We start from the raw sequence: 18,461 nt of genomic DNA on the forward strand, positions 1-18,461 counted from the left end.
GGTGTAGATTCAGGAACTTTCCTGCAGTGCTGTGATGTGAGCAGTAGCGGCAGTGCAGAGCACAGTGCATGGCAGGAGTGGTGAGTGCTCAGTGTCAGGTGTGTGTTACGTCAGCCTGTGTTCTCTGGACGTTGGTATATTGCTGCTGATCCACAAGTGCAACTCCTATGAACGTAACTGTTGTGGGAACCTAATGCAGCGGCCATGTTGGTGCCGGATTACTGGATGGTGTATACAGTCCTTGTCTATGGAGTTCCGCTTTAAGTGCCTGATTTTAGGCATGGATGGATCATTGTGGCACCCTCTGTCACCATGGTGATGCTGCCCATGTGATAAGAGCGGGTGTTTCCTCTGGGCGTGGGTGGACGTGTTTAGTATTTGACATTTCTGATAAAGGAGTTCCCCCAGTCCCTGACTCATCCTGGTCCTCGTCCAGCCGGCTGCAGAGCCCTTCATGGCACCGTTGTAGGTCCTGTGCATTTACAAGCATCCGAAAGGTTCCGCTCGGATTTCAATTTTGCGATATGGGTAGAGAAAAAATATCTTCAGATCCGAGATTTATTTAACGCGTGTGATAATCGCGTGTGCGGTGATGTCATGTGATTTTTTTTTTATTTTATTTTTTTAGAAAAGCGCATCCGACTCACTGAAGAATCACAAGTTTGAGAGTGCGATACGGTTCTGCGTTTCTAGAATGGTTATTACGCTTACCCATGTCCTCCCCTTGCAGCGCACAAAACTCACATGAGAAAATCGCCCTGTAAGCACGTCCTTCAGGGAGGAGGTTTGCTGTGGATTTGCTTCATAATGTACAAAAAAAAAAAAAGACTGATTTTGACGCATATTTTGCTGTGGATTTTCCGCTGCGGAAAAACTCCGCCAAACCCATTAGATGCGAGCGCTGCCTTTTTGTTGTAGTTACGCGGCGTATTAATCTGTGCCAATTCTGTATTATATCCGCGTCAAAAAAGTGTTCAATTTACTTAATTAGCAGCTGCACTTTATAGATTTGCAGTCCGTGTTGCGTAACATACAGTGTACTGCGCCACTTCTAGGCTCGCCCGCTACGGCGAGTTTTCCTGCACAGTATTAGCGTGCGGTTACACCATTTAAGCATGCAGATTTTCATTGAATTCCTCCAACACGGATGCCCGCAGCATTCCGTGTGTTTGGTGGGTGGCGAGCCCTGCCAGAGCGGTGGTGAAGGGGTAAAGGACAGGGGAAGCGCTTGGAGCGTGGGACGGAGCTGTCGGCTGGGGGACTGGCTGGGATCTGGGCAGCTTCTCCTCGGCTCCTCCCAGAGAACATTATTACAGTTCCCTCAGAGCGAGACAGTCAGAGAGAGCCGGGAGAGCGCAGCTGACACTTACACTCTGTCCTTCACTCTGCTCCAGACCAAGCCACCATGGAAACGCCAGGGAACCGGAGGTCCAACCGGGGCCACTCGTCCACTCCACTGTCACCGACCCGTATCACCCGCCTGCAGGAGAAGGAAGACCTGCAGGAGCTCAACGACCGGCTGGCCGTCTACATCGACAAGGTGCGCTCCCTGGAGTCGGAGAACGCCGGGCTGCGGCTGAGGATCACCGAGTCTGAGGAGGTGGTGAGCCGCGAGGCGTCCAGCATCAAGTCCGCCTACGAGACTGAGCTGGCTGACGCACGAAAGACCCTGGATTCTGTGGCCAAAGAGAGGGCTCGACTCCAGCTGGAACTGAGCAAGATCCGGGAGGAGCACAATGAGCTGAAGGCAAGGTAAGAAGTGGCGGCATATATCGGGGATATGGACTGGGCACTATATGCAGAGGATATGGAATGGGCACTATATGCAGAGGATATGGACTGGGGCTGGATATTCTTGAAGGTATGGGCTGGAGTATATACGGGGTGATATGGACTGGAGCGGTATATACGGGGTGATATGGGCTGGAGTATATACAGGGTGATATGGACTGGAGCGGTATATACGGGGGGATATGGACTGGAGCGGTATATACGGGGTGATATGGACTGGAGCGGTATATACGGGGTGATATGGATTGGAGCGGTATATACGGGGTGATATGGACTGGAGCGGTATATACGGGGTGATATGGACTGGAGCGGTATATACGGGGTGATATGGACTGGAGCGGTATATACGGGGTGATATGGACTGGAGCGGTATATACGGGGTGATATGGACTGGAGCGGTATATACGGGGGGGGGGGTATAGACTGGAGTGGTATATACGGAGGGATATAGCCAGTATATAAGACCTATATGAAGTAGGGAATACATAGGGCGTTTAAGGAATGTGGTATATACTACGTACATGAACTCGGAGGCTATATGGGGCATGTACACTAGGGACTATATTATCCTGTTAACCCTTTATATGTTGCACACGCTACTTCTATGCGTTTTTCAGACTTTGAGCGCACTTTGTTTGGATTTGAATGAAGCTGCGGCGCCCCCGCACACATGACTTTCACTTTCTCCAGGAGCGGATCTCGAGCCTGGCAGCTTAGGGAACAAATTCCATGCAGTTCCCATCCTCTCTGGATTCCTTCCCCAGCCCTGGCGCTGCCCGTTGTGACGGCGCCCATTAATAGACTTTGCTGCGGACAGAAATAATCTTCTTTTTCTTATTTTGGAAAGACTGACTCATAGGAGCTCATTACCTAATACCTGCTGTGCCCAATAGTGTGCCCCCTCTGTTATACCCCCTACATCGGGTATTTATCATCATACCCATGTACTGTAATAATCCCTCTGCCTGGCATTATAGTATAGTGCCAGGCACAGGGATTAATCCTGTATGTGGGTATAATACCGGGGACACGTGGCATGGTGATAGAGTGGCAGTGCCATGTGCTTCTGTTCTATGTTTGCACGCTCCCCCCCACCCCGTGAGTGTCGTGTTTGGCACAGAGTATTTAAGCATGTATTTGCACATTGTATCAGGCCTGTCGGGACACAAGGAGACTGGCAGCTGCTTCCTTTGCAGCTGTCATCTTCCTCTCCCGTTGAGCCTATTGTGCCCGCCTGCCCTGGCACAGACGTCCTAGAGATTCAGCCAAATGCTTGATGAGGATGAGCCGTGTCGTGTTCTGCTTCTCAGCGATGTGTTGTGTCTGGGCAGCCGCTTGTTTGCTGATATGGGCACACCCTACCCGCTGCCCGCCATCAGCAGAGAACGTCTTTCTAGGTGTTCTCTCTTCTGATAACTCCCATGCTTGACGATTTCGGGGCGGGTGCGCTCCAAGTCCCTATATGGCATCTCAAAGCTGCCTCTCCCCTCCGACGCGGGAAGAGATGGTGTCCTGCCAACATCGGACGGGTTCTGCTTTTCATTTTCCACAACAATCCTCTACATTCCACAGAGAGCCATTTATCCGTAATTATCTCCCTCGCACGCCACCCCCAAACTACATAAATACGTGGGACGGAGTCTGTGGGCGGCGGGACGTTTTTCCACGATAGTCGGAATTTCCACCGACAGTCAGAGTCCGTAGAAATGTAGAAGATGTCTCAGATCCTAAAAGCATGGCCGCCAGCTCCATCCCTGATCCTATGTGATGTATGAAGAATAGTCGCCTGTCCGGATTGGTGGTAAACGGAGAAATGGTTAATTACTATCACATCTACTGGGACAGGTTGTGTAATGGTAGGGAGGGCAGGCAGGACGGGTGACTCAGTGCGGCGGAGCCGAACGGCGCAAGAAACCATGTATAATGCGGCCCTCCTATATCGGGAAGCTCGTGGCAAACCCTCCCACATCATACACAGAAACCACGGAAATACCGCCGCACGTTTACATATTTTAGTAGGAAAAAAAATATGCAAAACTTTTCTTTTTCAATAATTTTGTTTTGGCGTAGATTTAGTTTAACCCCTTAATGACACCCCCTTTTTTTTTTTTTAGCCGTCATACGGGGCTTGAACTTGCAATTGTTTTATCGATGTGTGTTACAGCCATCGCAACAGAACGGCAGCCCACGTATACCGATGAGGGCATTCAAAGGGTTAACAGCCATGATCAGCGTGAGCACTGATCGCTGCTGGCGGGTGTCAGCCTTCAGACAGCTAGTACCCATCTTGTATGGAGTGGGATCAGCTCCCCATCCTACTCCATACAAACCCCGCACGCCCAGGATGTAAATGTATGCCCTGGGATGTTAAGGGGTTAATATCTGGTACGAATACCACCCGCTATATAAAGCGCGAAATAATCATATGCTACGGAGTTAATTATGGGTTTAATATTCCTACATGGAGGCTATAAAATATCTAAAATGGTAAACGTGAAAAGGTAATTAGGCCGGTAGCCTATAAAATAATACGTATATAATAATATGGAGGGTGTGATGGGCCACGTGCGAGGGCGTAACTGTAGTGGGTGCGGTCACATTCGGGCCCTAGAGGACCCAGAAGGCCTTTTCCCTGTGTGAGGAGACCAGTGCTACAGGTGGGGGCCCGGTTCAGATTTTGCAATGGGGCCCCGCACCTGACTCCTCTGCCCGCGTAGATTCTTACGAACATCACGCCGACGGTAAAACACGGGAACAAAATGGCTGCCACATTATGTTCTGAGGTGAACTTGCCAATATAACCCAGCACATAAAATGTTAACTCCGCCACCAGCTCCGTCTATTTACCTCTGAGGGTTCACCACGCGGTTGTCTCATGTAGGAAGCAATATGGCCGCCACACCGTGCTCTGAGGGAAATTTAAAATGAGCTAATTGATACATTTTTCATACGTGGCTGCGATTCCTCATGAGAACCTTCCCCCACGTAATTTGCATGACTGGCATAGTTCGGATACGTACCACGGCAATGTCTGCCGGCAGGGGTACTAATGGCCGTGCTTTACCTCAGGAGAGCGGCCAAACTGTTATCGCTTCAGAGTTTACGTTTTTAGAGGCGTTCGGTTTAATAAACATTCGTGGCGCAGTTCGCCCCACGTGACCGCCTGTTCCTTTAGTGCGATCGCCTTGTTGCCCCCAGGCAGACCCGTCAGGTAGATTCCATTCTGTGTCTGAAGTCACCTTTTTCCGGTGTGATGAATTCTTCGTGCTGTCAGGCCCACGCCCGCCACTGTTATTTTACCTGCTGTTGCCATGACGATCCAAAGGCCGGGACCTGCCAGCTCATAAAATAACTATTTGTAGCTGAGCCCTTGCACAACGCGCTGTGGCCTGCTGGGTAATTTCTCACTGTCCCACACCTTATATATTCTGCCACGCCCATAATGTAATCGCAAATGAATTGTGCATGAAGTGCATCATTAGAGAACTAAACACTGTGTCATGAAACATCTGTCCCAGAAGTAGTCCCGACGCGGCGGCGGCGTCCGTCCCAGAAGTAGTCCCGACGCGGCGGCGTCGTCCGTCCCAGAAGTAGTCCCGACGCGGCGGCGTCGTCCGTCCCAGAAGTAGTCCCGACGCGGCGGCGTCGTCCGTCCCAGAAGTAGTCCCGACGCGGCGGCGTCGTCCGTCCCAGAAGTAGTCCCGACGCGGCGCCGTCGTCCGTCCCAGAAGTAGTCCCGACGCGGCGGCGTCGTCCGTCCCAGAAGTAGTCCCGACGCGGCGCCGTCGTCCGTCCCAGAAGTAGTCCCGACGCGGCGCCGTCGTCCGTCCCAGAAGTAGTCCCGACGCGGCGCCGTCGTCCGTCCCAGAAGTAGTCCCGACGCGGCGCCGTCGTCCGTCCCAGAAGTAGTCCCGACACAATGTCATCTGGCAGGCGGCACAGAGAATTTCCGGAGACTACTGTGTTGATTTTATTGAAGGCCATAGTAGAAGGAAGAGGATGTCCCAGCAGCACAGAGGATTTCAGGGGATGAGTGGAGGAGTACTTTTTATTTTTATAGAAAGTCACAGTAGAAGGAACAGGTTTCCCAGCAGCACAAAGTATTTCAGCTGCTCTTACGGAAGGGCATAGTAGAAGGAACAGTGCGTCCCAGCAGCACAGAGGATCACAGCAGTAGAGTGTAGAAGTTTGTTGATTTTCCTGGAAGATCATAGTAGAAGAAACAGTGTGTCCCAACAGCACAGAGGATTTCAGCTGATCTTATGGAAGGTCATAGTAGAATGAATGGTGCACCACAGCAGCACAGAGGATTTCAGGAGTAGAGTGTAGAAGTTTCTTGATTGTATAGAAGGTCATAGTAAACTGAACAGTGCATCCCTGCTGATCTTATAGTAGAATGAATGGTGCACCACAGCAGCACAGAGGAGTGCAGGAGAAGAGTGTAGAAGTTTGTTGATTGTGTTAAAGGTCATAGTAGAAGGAGCAGGGTGCTCAGCAGCACAGAGGATTTCAGATGACCTTATGGACGGCCATAGTAGAATGAATGGGGCACCAAGGCAGCACAGGGGATTACAGGAGCAGAGTGTAGAAGTTTGTTGATTTTCATGGAAGGTCATAGTAAAAGGAACAGCGCGTCCCAGCAGCACAGAGGATTTCAGGAGGGGATTTTCTGGAAGGCCTTAATAGAAGGAACGGGGCGCCCCGAACCCCACAGAGCATTTCAGGCAAGAAACATGTGGTTGATGCCAGTGAAACCGATGTAGTCAGACGGCCGTGGGACAGACATGTGACTGGCCTGCATCATCCGGCGACCCACGAGCTGCTGGATTCCTCGCCGCTGTCCTACGTCAGCTCCAGGGTCTGAAATTCCACACGTCGTCCATGTTTCTTCTGCTCAGCAGCCGCTCCCATAACCTTGATAAAAGTCTCTTTGTCTGCACAAACGGCGAGACTGGTAGATAATGTGGCGATACGGCCGATGGCGGGCCTCCAATCCTGTGCCCATTAACCACCTCTGTGCCAGTCACACAAAAGAGCCAGTGACTGGCACGGCTGATGTGGGTGTATTCAGATAAAGGTCACGGGCGTGGTGAGGCAGGGAGTAACAGCTGCCACCACTGTAGGTGCCCCTTACCAAACGTCTGCCCCCTGCCATCTGGAATGATCGATTAGGGGTGTCAGCTATATTGAACCCAGAGCCAGGGGGCATCGCTGAGGTTCAAGGTCTGGTGTGACCGCCACCACTACATGCAACATGCGAGGAGGGCGTACTGGTCTAATCATGGAGTCATTGCCCATAGCAACCAGAGTGAAAGTGGAGGTTTCGCTGTCAGTCTGTCGTCCCCCCCCCCCCCCCCCCATAGGCGCAGAAACAAAATCGTATTCACATGTTGGTGCAAGTGTGATGCAATTTTTTTTTTTTGTGCTCCTATAGGGAGGAATGGACGATATTGATTAAAAATAGGACGACTTTGTGAGAAAAATAGCACGCCACCGCACCCGTTAAAAACAATGGTTTCTTTTACCATGCGATTTTTGTGCATCTCGCAATGTATAGAGATCGTGCAGTAAAATCGCCATCTAAATCCACGCTTAATGTGTGTCCCGTAGCAACCAATAAGATTGCAGCTTCCGTTTTTCAAGCTGTTATGAAAAAAGCCAGTCACTAAGGGCTGACGCCCACTGGCGTTTTTTTTCTATCTTGCGCTGCGAGAGCAAATGAAAACACTCGCCTCGCAGCGCAAGAAAAACGCTGGAAAATCGCCAGTGTTTTCAATGGGACCAGCGGCAGCAGCGCTAGCCCCATTAAAAACATAGGGAGAATACCACCGACTTCTGCCACAGCTGTCACAGCTGTGGCAGAAGTGGAGCATGCTATCCCATTGCTTTCAATGGGATCCCATTGAAAGCAGTGCTTTCTGGCAAGCCCCGCAGAATGATTTTCGAGGAAGGGCTTGAAATATAAGCCCTTCCCTGAAAAATCATCATTAAAGGGGTTGTCTCACGCCAAAACGGGGTTTTTTTTTTTATTCAATAGGCCCCCCGTTCGGCGCGAGACAAACCCAAGGGATGGGTTAAAAAAAAAAATATATATATATATATGTTTATTACTTACCCGAATCCCCGCGCTGCGGCAACTTCTTTCTTCCTTTACCAAGATGGCCGCCGGGATCTTCACCCACGATGCACCGCGGGTCTTCTCCCATGGTGCACCGTGGGCTCTGTGCGGTCCATTGCCGATTCCAGACTCCTGATTGGCTGGAATCGGCACACGTGACGGGGCGGAGCTACGAGGACCAGCTCTCCGGCACGAGCGGCCCCATTCACCAGGGAGAAGACCGGACTGCGCAAGCGCGTCTAAAAACGCCAGAAGACAGCAAATTTAGACGGAACCATGGCGACGGGGACGCTAGCAACGGAGCAGGTAAGTGAATAACTTCTGTATGGCTCATAATTAATGCACGATGTACATTACAAAGTGCATTAATATGGCCATACAGAAGTGCTGAACCCCACTTGATTTCACGAGACAACCCCTTTAACTGCTTAAAAAAAAGAAAAAAAATCTTTACTCACCTCTCCGCCGCTCAGACGCGTCTTCCAGCTGGCTCCCCAGCACTGCTGTCCAGCACTTTCAGCAGGCGGGGATTTAAAAATCCCCGCCTCCTGAAAGGACTGTGCTGATTGGCTGAGCGCTCAGCCAATAGCAGCTAGTGCTTAGCATGAATAGCACTATTTTAGCTATCCCCGCGGGCATGAAGGAAACTCCTGCCACAGCTGTGACAGAAGTCCGTGGTATTCTCTCTATGTTTTCAATGGGGCTAGCACTTCTGCCACTGGCCGCATTGAAAACACTGGTGATGTTCCAGCGTTTTTTTTTTGTTTTTTTTTCTCCAGCGTTTTTCTTGCGCTGCGAGGCGAGTGTTTTCACTTGCTCTCGCAGTGCAAGATAGAAAAAAACGCCAGTGGGTGTCCACCCTAAGGGTAACCCTCCACTTCCTCATTGGATGCCATGGTAACCACCAATTATTCCTCATCAGTTGCTCCAGGTGAAGTGAAAGTATTTTGGCCTCTGGTGGCGGCTTTGTGTACAGTAAAATGGCGCAGCAGCAGGTGTAGAGGATACTGTGTAGGTGACCTGTACGCCGGAGGTCCGCTCCAGGTCTCGTCCCGTAACGTTATTTGTGCTACTTGGCAGACTTGTTTGTTTATGATTTGCTGCTCGGTGATTGGACGCCGTTGTGAATCCCTGCCAACCTCGTGTTTGTGGTGCGCTGCCAATGCTAAGATTTAGCATGTGTCTGCCGGGTTCATCGCGTTCGTTGCTCAGCTTATTTCTTCCTTTCATAGTGGACATCGCTATGAAAATGATTTGCGGGATGCGACGCGCTAGAGTTTCTCTAAACATGGGCAGATTCATCAAAAGGCGCAACGTCCACGAGCGGATTTGAATTGCGAAATCCACGCGAAAGATCCACAATTCAAGCCGTCCATAGGGAGGCATGGGCGTCCGCGAATAGATTAAAGCATGCGGATTTGTTTTGCGAACCTTTTGCCGCGGCTCCCGCACGGACAGCTTCCTTTTGGAGTCAATGGAAGCTGTCCGATCTGCGGCCCGGCCACACTGACACTGCAGACAGGCCACGGATCCCATAGGAAAGCGGGAGTTTGGGGGGAAAAAAACTGCACACTTGTGCCGGCGCTTCCGCACACGTCCGTAGTACAGAAGAAAGACCCGGACAGGTACGCAGGGTTGCCAGCTGTAGGGTCCTGCATGTGGAATCCGACCCGCCCGGGGACATGAGGCCTAACAGTGAGACGTCCTTGTTGCCCATAGCGACCAATCACAGCGCAGTGTTCATTTTACCTCAGCTGTTTCAGGAATGCAAGCTATGCTGTGATTGGTTGCTAGGGGCAACAGAGACCATTTTACTGTTAGCGTTGGTAAATGAGGCCCGCAGTTCCTCTATATGTAGCTCTGCCATCTTATCTACTTCTACCATAGGGGCAGCATCATTTTGATCCTTGTGGTAATTTTCCTCAGATGTGACGCTATTTTAAAATGAAATAAGACGTCGTGATGAGCATTAAATTCCTCCTGCTAGTGGCGATCTTATCGCTGAGCTCTCCTCGCTACCACTTCCTTCTCCTCTGCAGCCCCCTCCATATTGTGTGGATAACCCAGAGGATGGTGCAAAAACAGGAACCGGCCCCCGCCACATAAAGCCGCACGATTGCTTCCTGAATTATAGCGGAGCTCTCCTGGACAGCAGAGCCTGAAACTCCTGTCGCTCAGCAGTGAAGAGGTTAATAGTAGCCAATTGGTCGTAAGCGACTGGTCAGACTGCTAACTATGGATGCATTCACACTGACGAAACTCTGCAAAACTTGAATCGATATCACACTTACAAACCTGCGATTTATTTTTTTAATGTTTTTATTTATTTATTTTTAAAATTTTATTTATTTTGATGCATTTTGCAAGAAATATGCATTGCAGCTAGGGTTGCCACCGGCTGGTAAACCACCGGCCTGGCGGGTATTTTTTCTGTCGTGCCAGTATTTTTTTTACCGGCCCTATTACAGGCCGGTATTTTCAGAGCCTGCACTGCCCCCTAGCCCCGGTTAACTCTCCTCCGGCAGGGGAAACACAGACCTGCAGAGCCAACAGCTTCCAGGGCCTCCGATGATGTCAATGTCATGTGATGCCCTGTGTGGGAGGAGTCATGGATCACATGACCACATGGCTAAGTAAATGTAGGACTCTGCAGCGATGGTAGGACTCTGCAGCTGTGTGTGTGTCAGGATGAATGTGTTGGAGCTGTGGGGTTCTGGATGGATTGAGTGAGTAGAGCTGTGTGATGTGTGTGGAGGTCAGAATGAATGTAGTGGAGCTGTGTGTGTGATGTGTGAGGGTCAGGATGGATGGATGTAGTGGAGCGGTGTGTGTGTGAGGGTCAGGATGGATGTAGTGGAGGTGTGTGTGATGTGTGGGGATCAGGATGGATGTAGCGGAGTTGTGTGTGTGATGTCTGGGGATCAGGATGGATGTAGCGGAGCTGTGTGTGTGTGATGTCTGGGGGTCAGGATGGATGTAGCGGAGCTGTGTGTGTGTGTGATGTCTGGGGGTCAGGATGGATGTAGCGGAGCTGTGTGTGTGATGTCCGGGGATCAGGAGGGATGTAGCGGAGCTGTGTGTGTGTGTGTGATGTCTGGGGATCAGGATGGATGAAGTAGAGCTGTGTGTGATAGTGTGTGGAGTCAGGATGGATGTAGCGGAGCTGTGTGTGTGATGTATGGGGCTCAGGATGGATGTAGCGGAGCTGTGTGTGTGATGTGTGGAGATCAGGATAGATGTAGTGGAGCTGTGTGTGTGATGTGTGTGGAGGTCAGGATGGATGTAGTGGAGCTGTGTGTGTGTGTGTGTGTGTGTGTGAGGGTCAGGATGGATGTAGCGGAGCTGTGTGTGTGACGTATGGGGATCAGGATGGATGTAGCGGAGCTGTGTGTGTGATGTGTGGGGATCAGGATGGATGTAGCGGAGGGGTGTGTGTGATGTCCGGGGATCAGGATAGATGTAGCGGAGCGGTGTGTGTGTGATGTCTGGGGATCAGGATGGATATAGCGGAGCTGTGTGTGATAGTGTCTGAAGGTCAGGATGGATGTAGTGGAGTTTGTGTGTAAGGGTAAGGATGGATGTAGCGGAGCTGTGTGTGTGATATCTGGGGATCAGGATGGATGTAGCAGAGCTGTGTGTGTGATGTCTGGGGTTCAGGATGGATGTAGCAGAGCTGTGCGTGTGATGTCTGGGGATCAGGATGGATGTAGCGGAGCTGTGCGTGTGATGTCTGGGGATCAGGATGAATGTAGCGGAGCGGTGCGTGTGATGTCTGGGGATCAGGATGGATGGAGCGGAGCGGTGCGTGTGATGTCTGGGGATCAGGATGGATGGAGCGGAGCGGTGCGTGTGATGTCTGGGGATCAGGATGGATGGAGCGGAGCGGTGCGTGTGATGTCTGGGGATCAGGATGGATGGAGCGGAGCGGTGCGTGTGATGTCTGGGGATCAGGATGGATGGAGCGGAGCGGTGCGTGTGATGTCTGGGGATCAGGATGGATGGAGCGGAGCGGTGCGTGTGATGTCTGGGGATCAGGATGGATGGAGCGGAGCGGTGCGTGTGATGTCTGGGGATCAGGATGGATGGAGCGGAGCGGTGCGTGTGATGTCTGGGGATCAGGATGGATGGATGGAGCGGAGCGGTGCGTGTGATGTCTGGGGATCAGGATGGATGGAGCGGTGCGTGTGATGTCGGGATCAGGATGGATGGAGCGGAGCGGTGCATGTGACGTCTGGGGATCAGGATGGATGGAGCGGAGCGGTGCGTGTGACGTCTGGGGATCAGGATGGATGGAGCGGAGCGGTACGTGTGACGTCTGGGGATCAGGATGGATGGAGCGGAGCGGTGCGTGTGACGTCTGGGGATCAGGATGGATGGATGGAGCGGAGCGGTGCGTGTGACGTCTGGGGACCAGGATGGATGGAGCGGAGCGGTGCGTGTGACGTCTGGGGATCAGGATGGATGGAGCGGTGCGTGTGACGTCTGGGGATCAGGATGGATGGAGCGGAGCGGTGCGTGTGACGTCTGGGGATCAGGATGGATGGAGCGGAGCGGTGCGTGTGACGTCTGGGGATCAGGATGGATGGAGCGGAGCGGTGCGTGTGACGTCTGGGGATCAGGATGGATGGAGCGGAGCGGTGCGTGTGACGTCTGGGGATCAGGATGGATGGAGCGGTGCGTGTGACGTCTGGGGATCAGGATGGATGGAGCGGTGCGTGTGATGTCTGGGGATCAGGATGGATGGATAGAGCGGAGCGGTGCGTGTGACGTCTGGGGATCAGGATGGATGGATAGAGCGGAGCGGTGCGTGTGACGTCTGGGGATCAGGATGGATGGAGCGGAGCGGTGCGTGTGACGTCTGGGGATCAGGATGGATGGAGCGGAGCGGTGCGTGTGACGTCTGGGGATCAGGATGGATGGAGCGGAGCTGTGCGTGTGACGTCTGGGGATCAGGATGGATGGAGCGGAGCTGTGCGTGTGACGTCTGGGGATCAGGATGGATGGAGCGGAGCTGTGCGTGTGACGTCTGGGGATCAGGATGGCTGGAGCGGAGCTGTGCGTGTGACGTCTGGGGATCAGGATGGCTGGAGCGGAGCTGTGCGTGTGACGTCTGGGGATCAGGATGGATGGAGCGGAGCTGTGCGTGTGACGTCTGGGGATCAGGATGGATGGAGCGGAGCTGTGCGTGTGACGTCTGGGGATCAGGATGGATGTAGCGGAGCTGAGCGTGTGATGTCTGGGGATCAGGGTGGATGTAGCGGAGCTGTGCGTGTGATGTCTGGGGATCAGGGTGGATGTAGCGGAGCTGTGCGTGTGATGTCTGGGGATCAGGGTGGATGTAGCGGAGCTGTGCGTGTGATGTCTGGGGATCAGGATGGATGTAGCGGAGCTGTGCGTGTGATGTCTGGGGATCAGGATGGATGTAGCGGAGCGGTGTCTGCGCGATGTATCGGGGTTAGGATGGATGTCCATCCGGCTCTGCAGTGACAGTGTCGGGACCCGAGGAGGAGAGCGGAGGAGCAGTACATGCGGTACGAGGTTTGTACCATGTACTTAATGAAATCTTGTATGTTTACGTGGTATACGTTATACCAGCTATACATATAGTTACATACAGAACATATCTACCTTATATCTCCTGTATATAGTGATATGGACCATGCTGGGGCAACCTGGGTATCATGTATATAATTATATATGTGTAGATTGTATGCAATGAGAGCGTCTGCAGCGTGTACTCGCCAGTAGATGACGCGTGATTCACAAACGTCATCTACTCGCGAGAACACGCTGGCCTTGATCCCGCACATGTGCACAGCCGCTGGAGATAAAGGAGGAAAAAAAATGCTGTGATAAGTCACACCCTGACACGGCCCTTTTACCATGGCCAGTATATTTTCGTGACAAAGGTGGCAACCCTAATTGCTACAATATGCGATTTTCACATACGTTTTTCATAGGAAGAATACATTTGCATGAAATTTGCATATACTTGCTAATGGCTGCGATTTTCACACAGGCATATTAGGTCTGTTTCCCAGAAGTAGTCCCAACGCAGTGTCATTGTCTGTCTTAGAAGTAGTCCCAACGCAATATTGTATGAATTCCCTTCTTATTGTGTTTTTTATTTTTGCGCGTGTATTCTTTGTATTTCCTCATGTAGGCGTCTCGAATCGCCACAGAAGACATTCCATCACTGAACCCTTCTGACAGTTTGTCACACACTCCTCCCCCAGATCTGCATCCTATATATAAACATGTAGCGTATGACTATTTTTTAATTTTTTTTTATCCCTGGGGGAAAATATTTGAAAATGAAATCTGAAAAAAACATGTAATTTAAAAAAATGTGAAAAATATATTTTTTAAATGTGAAAAACAATTTTAAAAAGTAATAGCAAATATTTGAGTTCTAGAGCGTTCCACAACGGAAGACTCCTCCCTTAACGATCTCCCCGTTCTCGTACACCTCGCTAACAAAGAACAGCTTGTGCGCAGGCGGTGTAGCCAGTAATTTTTTTTTTGCCTTTTTATTTTATCCAATAAAATGGTGCAGCCCGGAGCGGTGATGGAGGGGTGGGGGTGGGGGGGGGGATGAATTTTCCACTGTGGTTACAATTATATTATTATCTGGATCGCCGTGCAGCTCATGACTCACCACCAGAGAAAATCTCTTCCCTTCTGTGTTTGCGGTTTGTAAATTCAAGATTTAAAAAAAAAATTTCTAGAACTTCTTTGTTCTTGGAGGCATTTTTTGGATTTTGCTAGTTTTGGGCTTTGCAAAAACTTTGCCCCCTTTTGCAGCTGCTGATGATGCCTCTGATTCAGAGCAGTTGTCTGGGGATATAGAGAAACAAAAAAGGAGCGCTCCATAGTGCAGGGGGAAAAAAGAGGAAAATTTAAAAAAAATATTTGTACCTCCAAAAGTGGTGCATGGCACAATGTGTTTGTATACAGAATACCCCAGCTGCGACCAACATCCATGGCAGGTCAATACCTCCATGAGTGACTTGAAGATGGCAGAGAACAACAGACGCCCTCGACAGGAGGAGCGGGAACATGATTAACAAGCCTTCTTGTAGAAAGGTTACGCGTTTCTGTGAGAGGCGGTCACCTTCATCTGGCCATTTCCACAAGCTTTATTGTAGAGGTGCCGGACCGACATCTTCATCTGGCCATTTCCACTAGTTTTTTTTTTTGTAGAGAGGCTACGCGTTTCTGTGCCGGACACCATCATCTAGCCGTTTACACCTAGCCAGAAACGCGTAGCCTCTCTACCATACAGCTTGGTGATCACGTTCCTGAACCTCCACTCCAGTGCGCTTGTTCTCTCCCGTCTGGGGATATAGACTGTCCATTTCAACAAGGACCAAGGTGGCCAGTGATTGGCTGTCCATGTTAATAGGGACTGGATGTACAGAAACCAGTGGAGGACCCCAGAAAGTGACCCAATAGAAGTGGCCCAGTAAGGTGAGTATTACTTGAAATTTTTTTCTAAATGCTCAGAATGTTTTAAAATAAGTGGCCAACCTGCTCCTTGAACAAAATGTCATATATGTTCAGCATCTTGATGGTGTGGGCCTAAGAGCTGAGGCCACACCATCTGCAGTGAGAGCTGGCTTTAACTGACAGCCAGGGTCCCACTGCAATGGCGAGTTTTGGAGATAACACTGGTCCCTACCATTAACCCCTTATGTGTGAAGTACAGTGGTGATGTTGAATGTTGATCGCAGAGAGCCAATGGGTTGCTATGGCTGTTATGTTGTAAGAAAAGAAATACACTGCACTACAGAAGCACTGCAGTGTATTATCTGATATCTGAGCGCTCACAGCGCTTTCTTTATGGAACATGAGAGAAAGGTCAAAAATAAAACTAGTAAGAAAAAAATGCATAACCTTTTTTTTTTTTGCACATTTTTTCCTTGTTTTCTTTTTTTGCAAAAAAAAAATAAAAATTTTTAAAAACCAGATTTCTTATCGCTGCATCCATAACGACCCATACAATAAATTGAATAGACTTTTTATCCTGCACAGCAAATGTTAAAAAAAGACACAAAAGGGCCAAAATGCTTTTTTTTTTGTTCATTTCTCTTCTCAAAAATGATTTCAAAAAGTCGTATGTACCCCAAAAAGGTACCAATAAACAAAAGAAACTACTACAGCTTGTCACACAAAAAGTAATCCCTCAAATAGCTCCATCCACGGGACCAAAAAGTTCCGGATCTTTGAATCCAGTGATGCCAAAACCAAATTATTTTCCAACAAATATTTTTTTTTATTGTGCAAGGGTGGAAAAACCTAAAAAAACATATTTATAATATGGTGTCCTCATAATCGTACCGACCCGCGGAAAATAGTTGTGACATTTTATGCTGCATAGTGAATGGCGTGAAAAATAGACTAAATTGATGTGTTTGTTTTTTTTTTTGGTTTTTTTTCACCTGCTCCTCCAAAAAAACGATAAATTATACTTTTGTATGAACCCCACAATGGTGCCAATAAACCTGAAACAAACTAGCCTTCATATGGCCATGTCAATGGAAAAGTAGAAAAAAGTTATGGATTTTCAAAAGTGGAGATGAAAACCCCCCAAATCCTTGCATCATTAAGTGGTTAAAAAAAACTGTTGATTATCAGGTTGTTGCTTCCATTTTGGTAAAGCTTCCCACATGGAATCTGGTTGAGTGCTTTCAATAACTTTCCATTTTTCCTGAAAATCATTTTTTATGAAGCTCCAAGATCACGGCACTGCATTGTGACACTGACCTAAAAAAAAAAAATCTTAAAGAAACACTACAGGCAAAACTGATGCAGTGGTATGCCCTTCAGTGGGTGGAGCATGATACAGGGACGGTTTGTGTCATGCCGCGCCCTCTGGGCCCTGCACTAGGCATATTTTACCACCTACATTTTACTTTGAGTTTTCCTGTAAGAAGATCTAATTCCCGCTGTCTTCCCAGTTACAGCAGTTGAGGAAAACAAACTCCTGTTTTGATGAGTGCTGTAAGGATAGATGACATCCGGATCTCACACCCGGTACACAGCAGACTTCCTTCCTTCTGGACTGAGTCACTGAAGCATGGCATCTTACAATGGAGTCTTTTCACATAAGCTAAAACAGTCAGTGTAAACCTGTATATTTTTATTCTGCTTCCTGTAGGGACTGCTGTGGGCACTGGGATAGCTGCGAACCCCATGGCAGTGCCTATAAAATGTGTACTGCATAGTGTAGTTTCATGATCCTGGGAAATTAACATTTCAACCATATTTTCCCAGGAGGCACTCTAATATCGTTAATTTACCTACAAGTGGATACCTAACATCACATGCAACAGTTGATTAGCTTCGCAGGTATGTGATTCTGTGGGTCACACAGCGACGGGAGTGAATACAATGTTTTCGTGATACACTCACAGTTTAGAAAATATACCTACTGTTGGGCTGGGATCTTCAAATGACCCATAATCCCCATTATTTATTTTTTCCTTCTCTCATCTCATTGGTGGGAAATTGCAGTCAGCAAGTCTGGAGGATGCGTATTGGAGGGGCAGGGAGACCACCAGATCTCCTGCAAATGGCTCTTTTTGGTATCCCTACAACAAAGGGCTTGTTTGCTGGTCCCAGAAGGAACAATGGACATCAAAGGCCCCTCTGGTACAGGTGTGACAGGCATTTGAAGGGATGACCACTACTTGGCAAGAAATACAGTTAACCATCAGCGTAGATCAACTCCACTCTTACCCAGACGAGAAGGGTGGCAGGTTGACACGGGGTGATCTACCAGTATCATTACATCACAGGCAAATTTACATATCACAACATATACATGGGAAGCAGGGGGGGGGGTAAGAAAGTAGCTACGGAGGTGCAGAAATAATAGTCCCTAGTGCCTGAGGGTCGCAATGTACCCTCTGCCACAAGATGCCAGTATTATAAATGGCACAAGGGAGCCTGAATAAAGTCACCTGAAAAGTGCCCATATTTATTATCATATGTCAAGTTTTATGCGCGTGGTGGACTGGTCGCTATGTTTAGGTCGGTCGGATGTGTTCTGGATATCATTTTGTTAGTGACGGCTTCTCTTATCAGCCGAGCCATACCACTACGTGGTCAGCTGTACTGGCATGGCTTCCTGTGCTGCCCCAGATAAATATGGGGCGGTCTCTCCGGGGAGGAGTTCCTTACAGATGCTGGATCATGCTCTTGCTCCTCCTGAAATTCTTTTTAATCTGAGGCAGCGGCCATTTTGGGCGACATATAATTAGCGCTTATTGACTGACTAGTGCAACCAATCATTTCTTTGCTTTCATTTTGTATTCATGAACACTGAAAAGTGATTGGTTGTTGTTGACCAAAACCACGTCCATCATAGTAGTGGCCTCGTCTTCCGTTACTTAGGTGGGAGCGATTTTGTGACCCTACCCACAATACAATATTGACCAAAAATCTGGCTTTTTGAACATGGCTAAATCTCCTGATTTACCTGCAGTTGGCTGGCGGCCATATTGTATAATAGTAACCGTGGACTAGTGACCTCATGGAGGCTCCGTGC

At 49.5% G+C, this 18,461-nt stretch overlaps 1 protein-coding gene across 1 annotated transcript in view; it reads left to right on the plus strand.

The window, feature by feature from the left end:
• The first annotated feature begins 1,320 nt into the window (after positions 1 to 1,320).
• The window catches only part of LMNA (lamin A/C), a 30,309-nt gene continuing 13,168 nt past the window's right edge, over positions 1,321 to 18,461 (plus strand). Inside the window, exon 1 of the mRNA XM_066608778.1 lies at positions 1,321 to 1,752. Coding sequence (XP_066464875.1) covers positions 1,406 to 1,752 — 347 coding nt within the window. The 5' untranslated portion in view covers positions 1,321 to 1,405. The remainder of the gene's footprint in view (positions 1,753 to 18,461) is intronic.

This window comes from Eleutherodactylus coqui, chromosome 6 (assembly GCF_035609145.1).
Source record: "Eleutherodactylus coqui strain aEleCoq1 chromosome 6, aEleCoq1.hap1, whole genome shotgun sequence".
Lineage (NCBI taxonomy): Eukaryota > Metazoa > Chordata > Amphibia > Anura > Eleutherodactylidae > Eleutherodactylus > Eleutherodactylus coqui.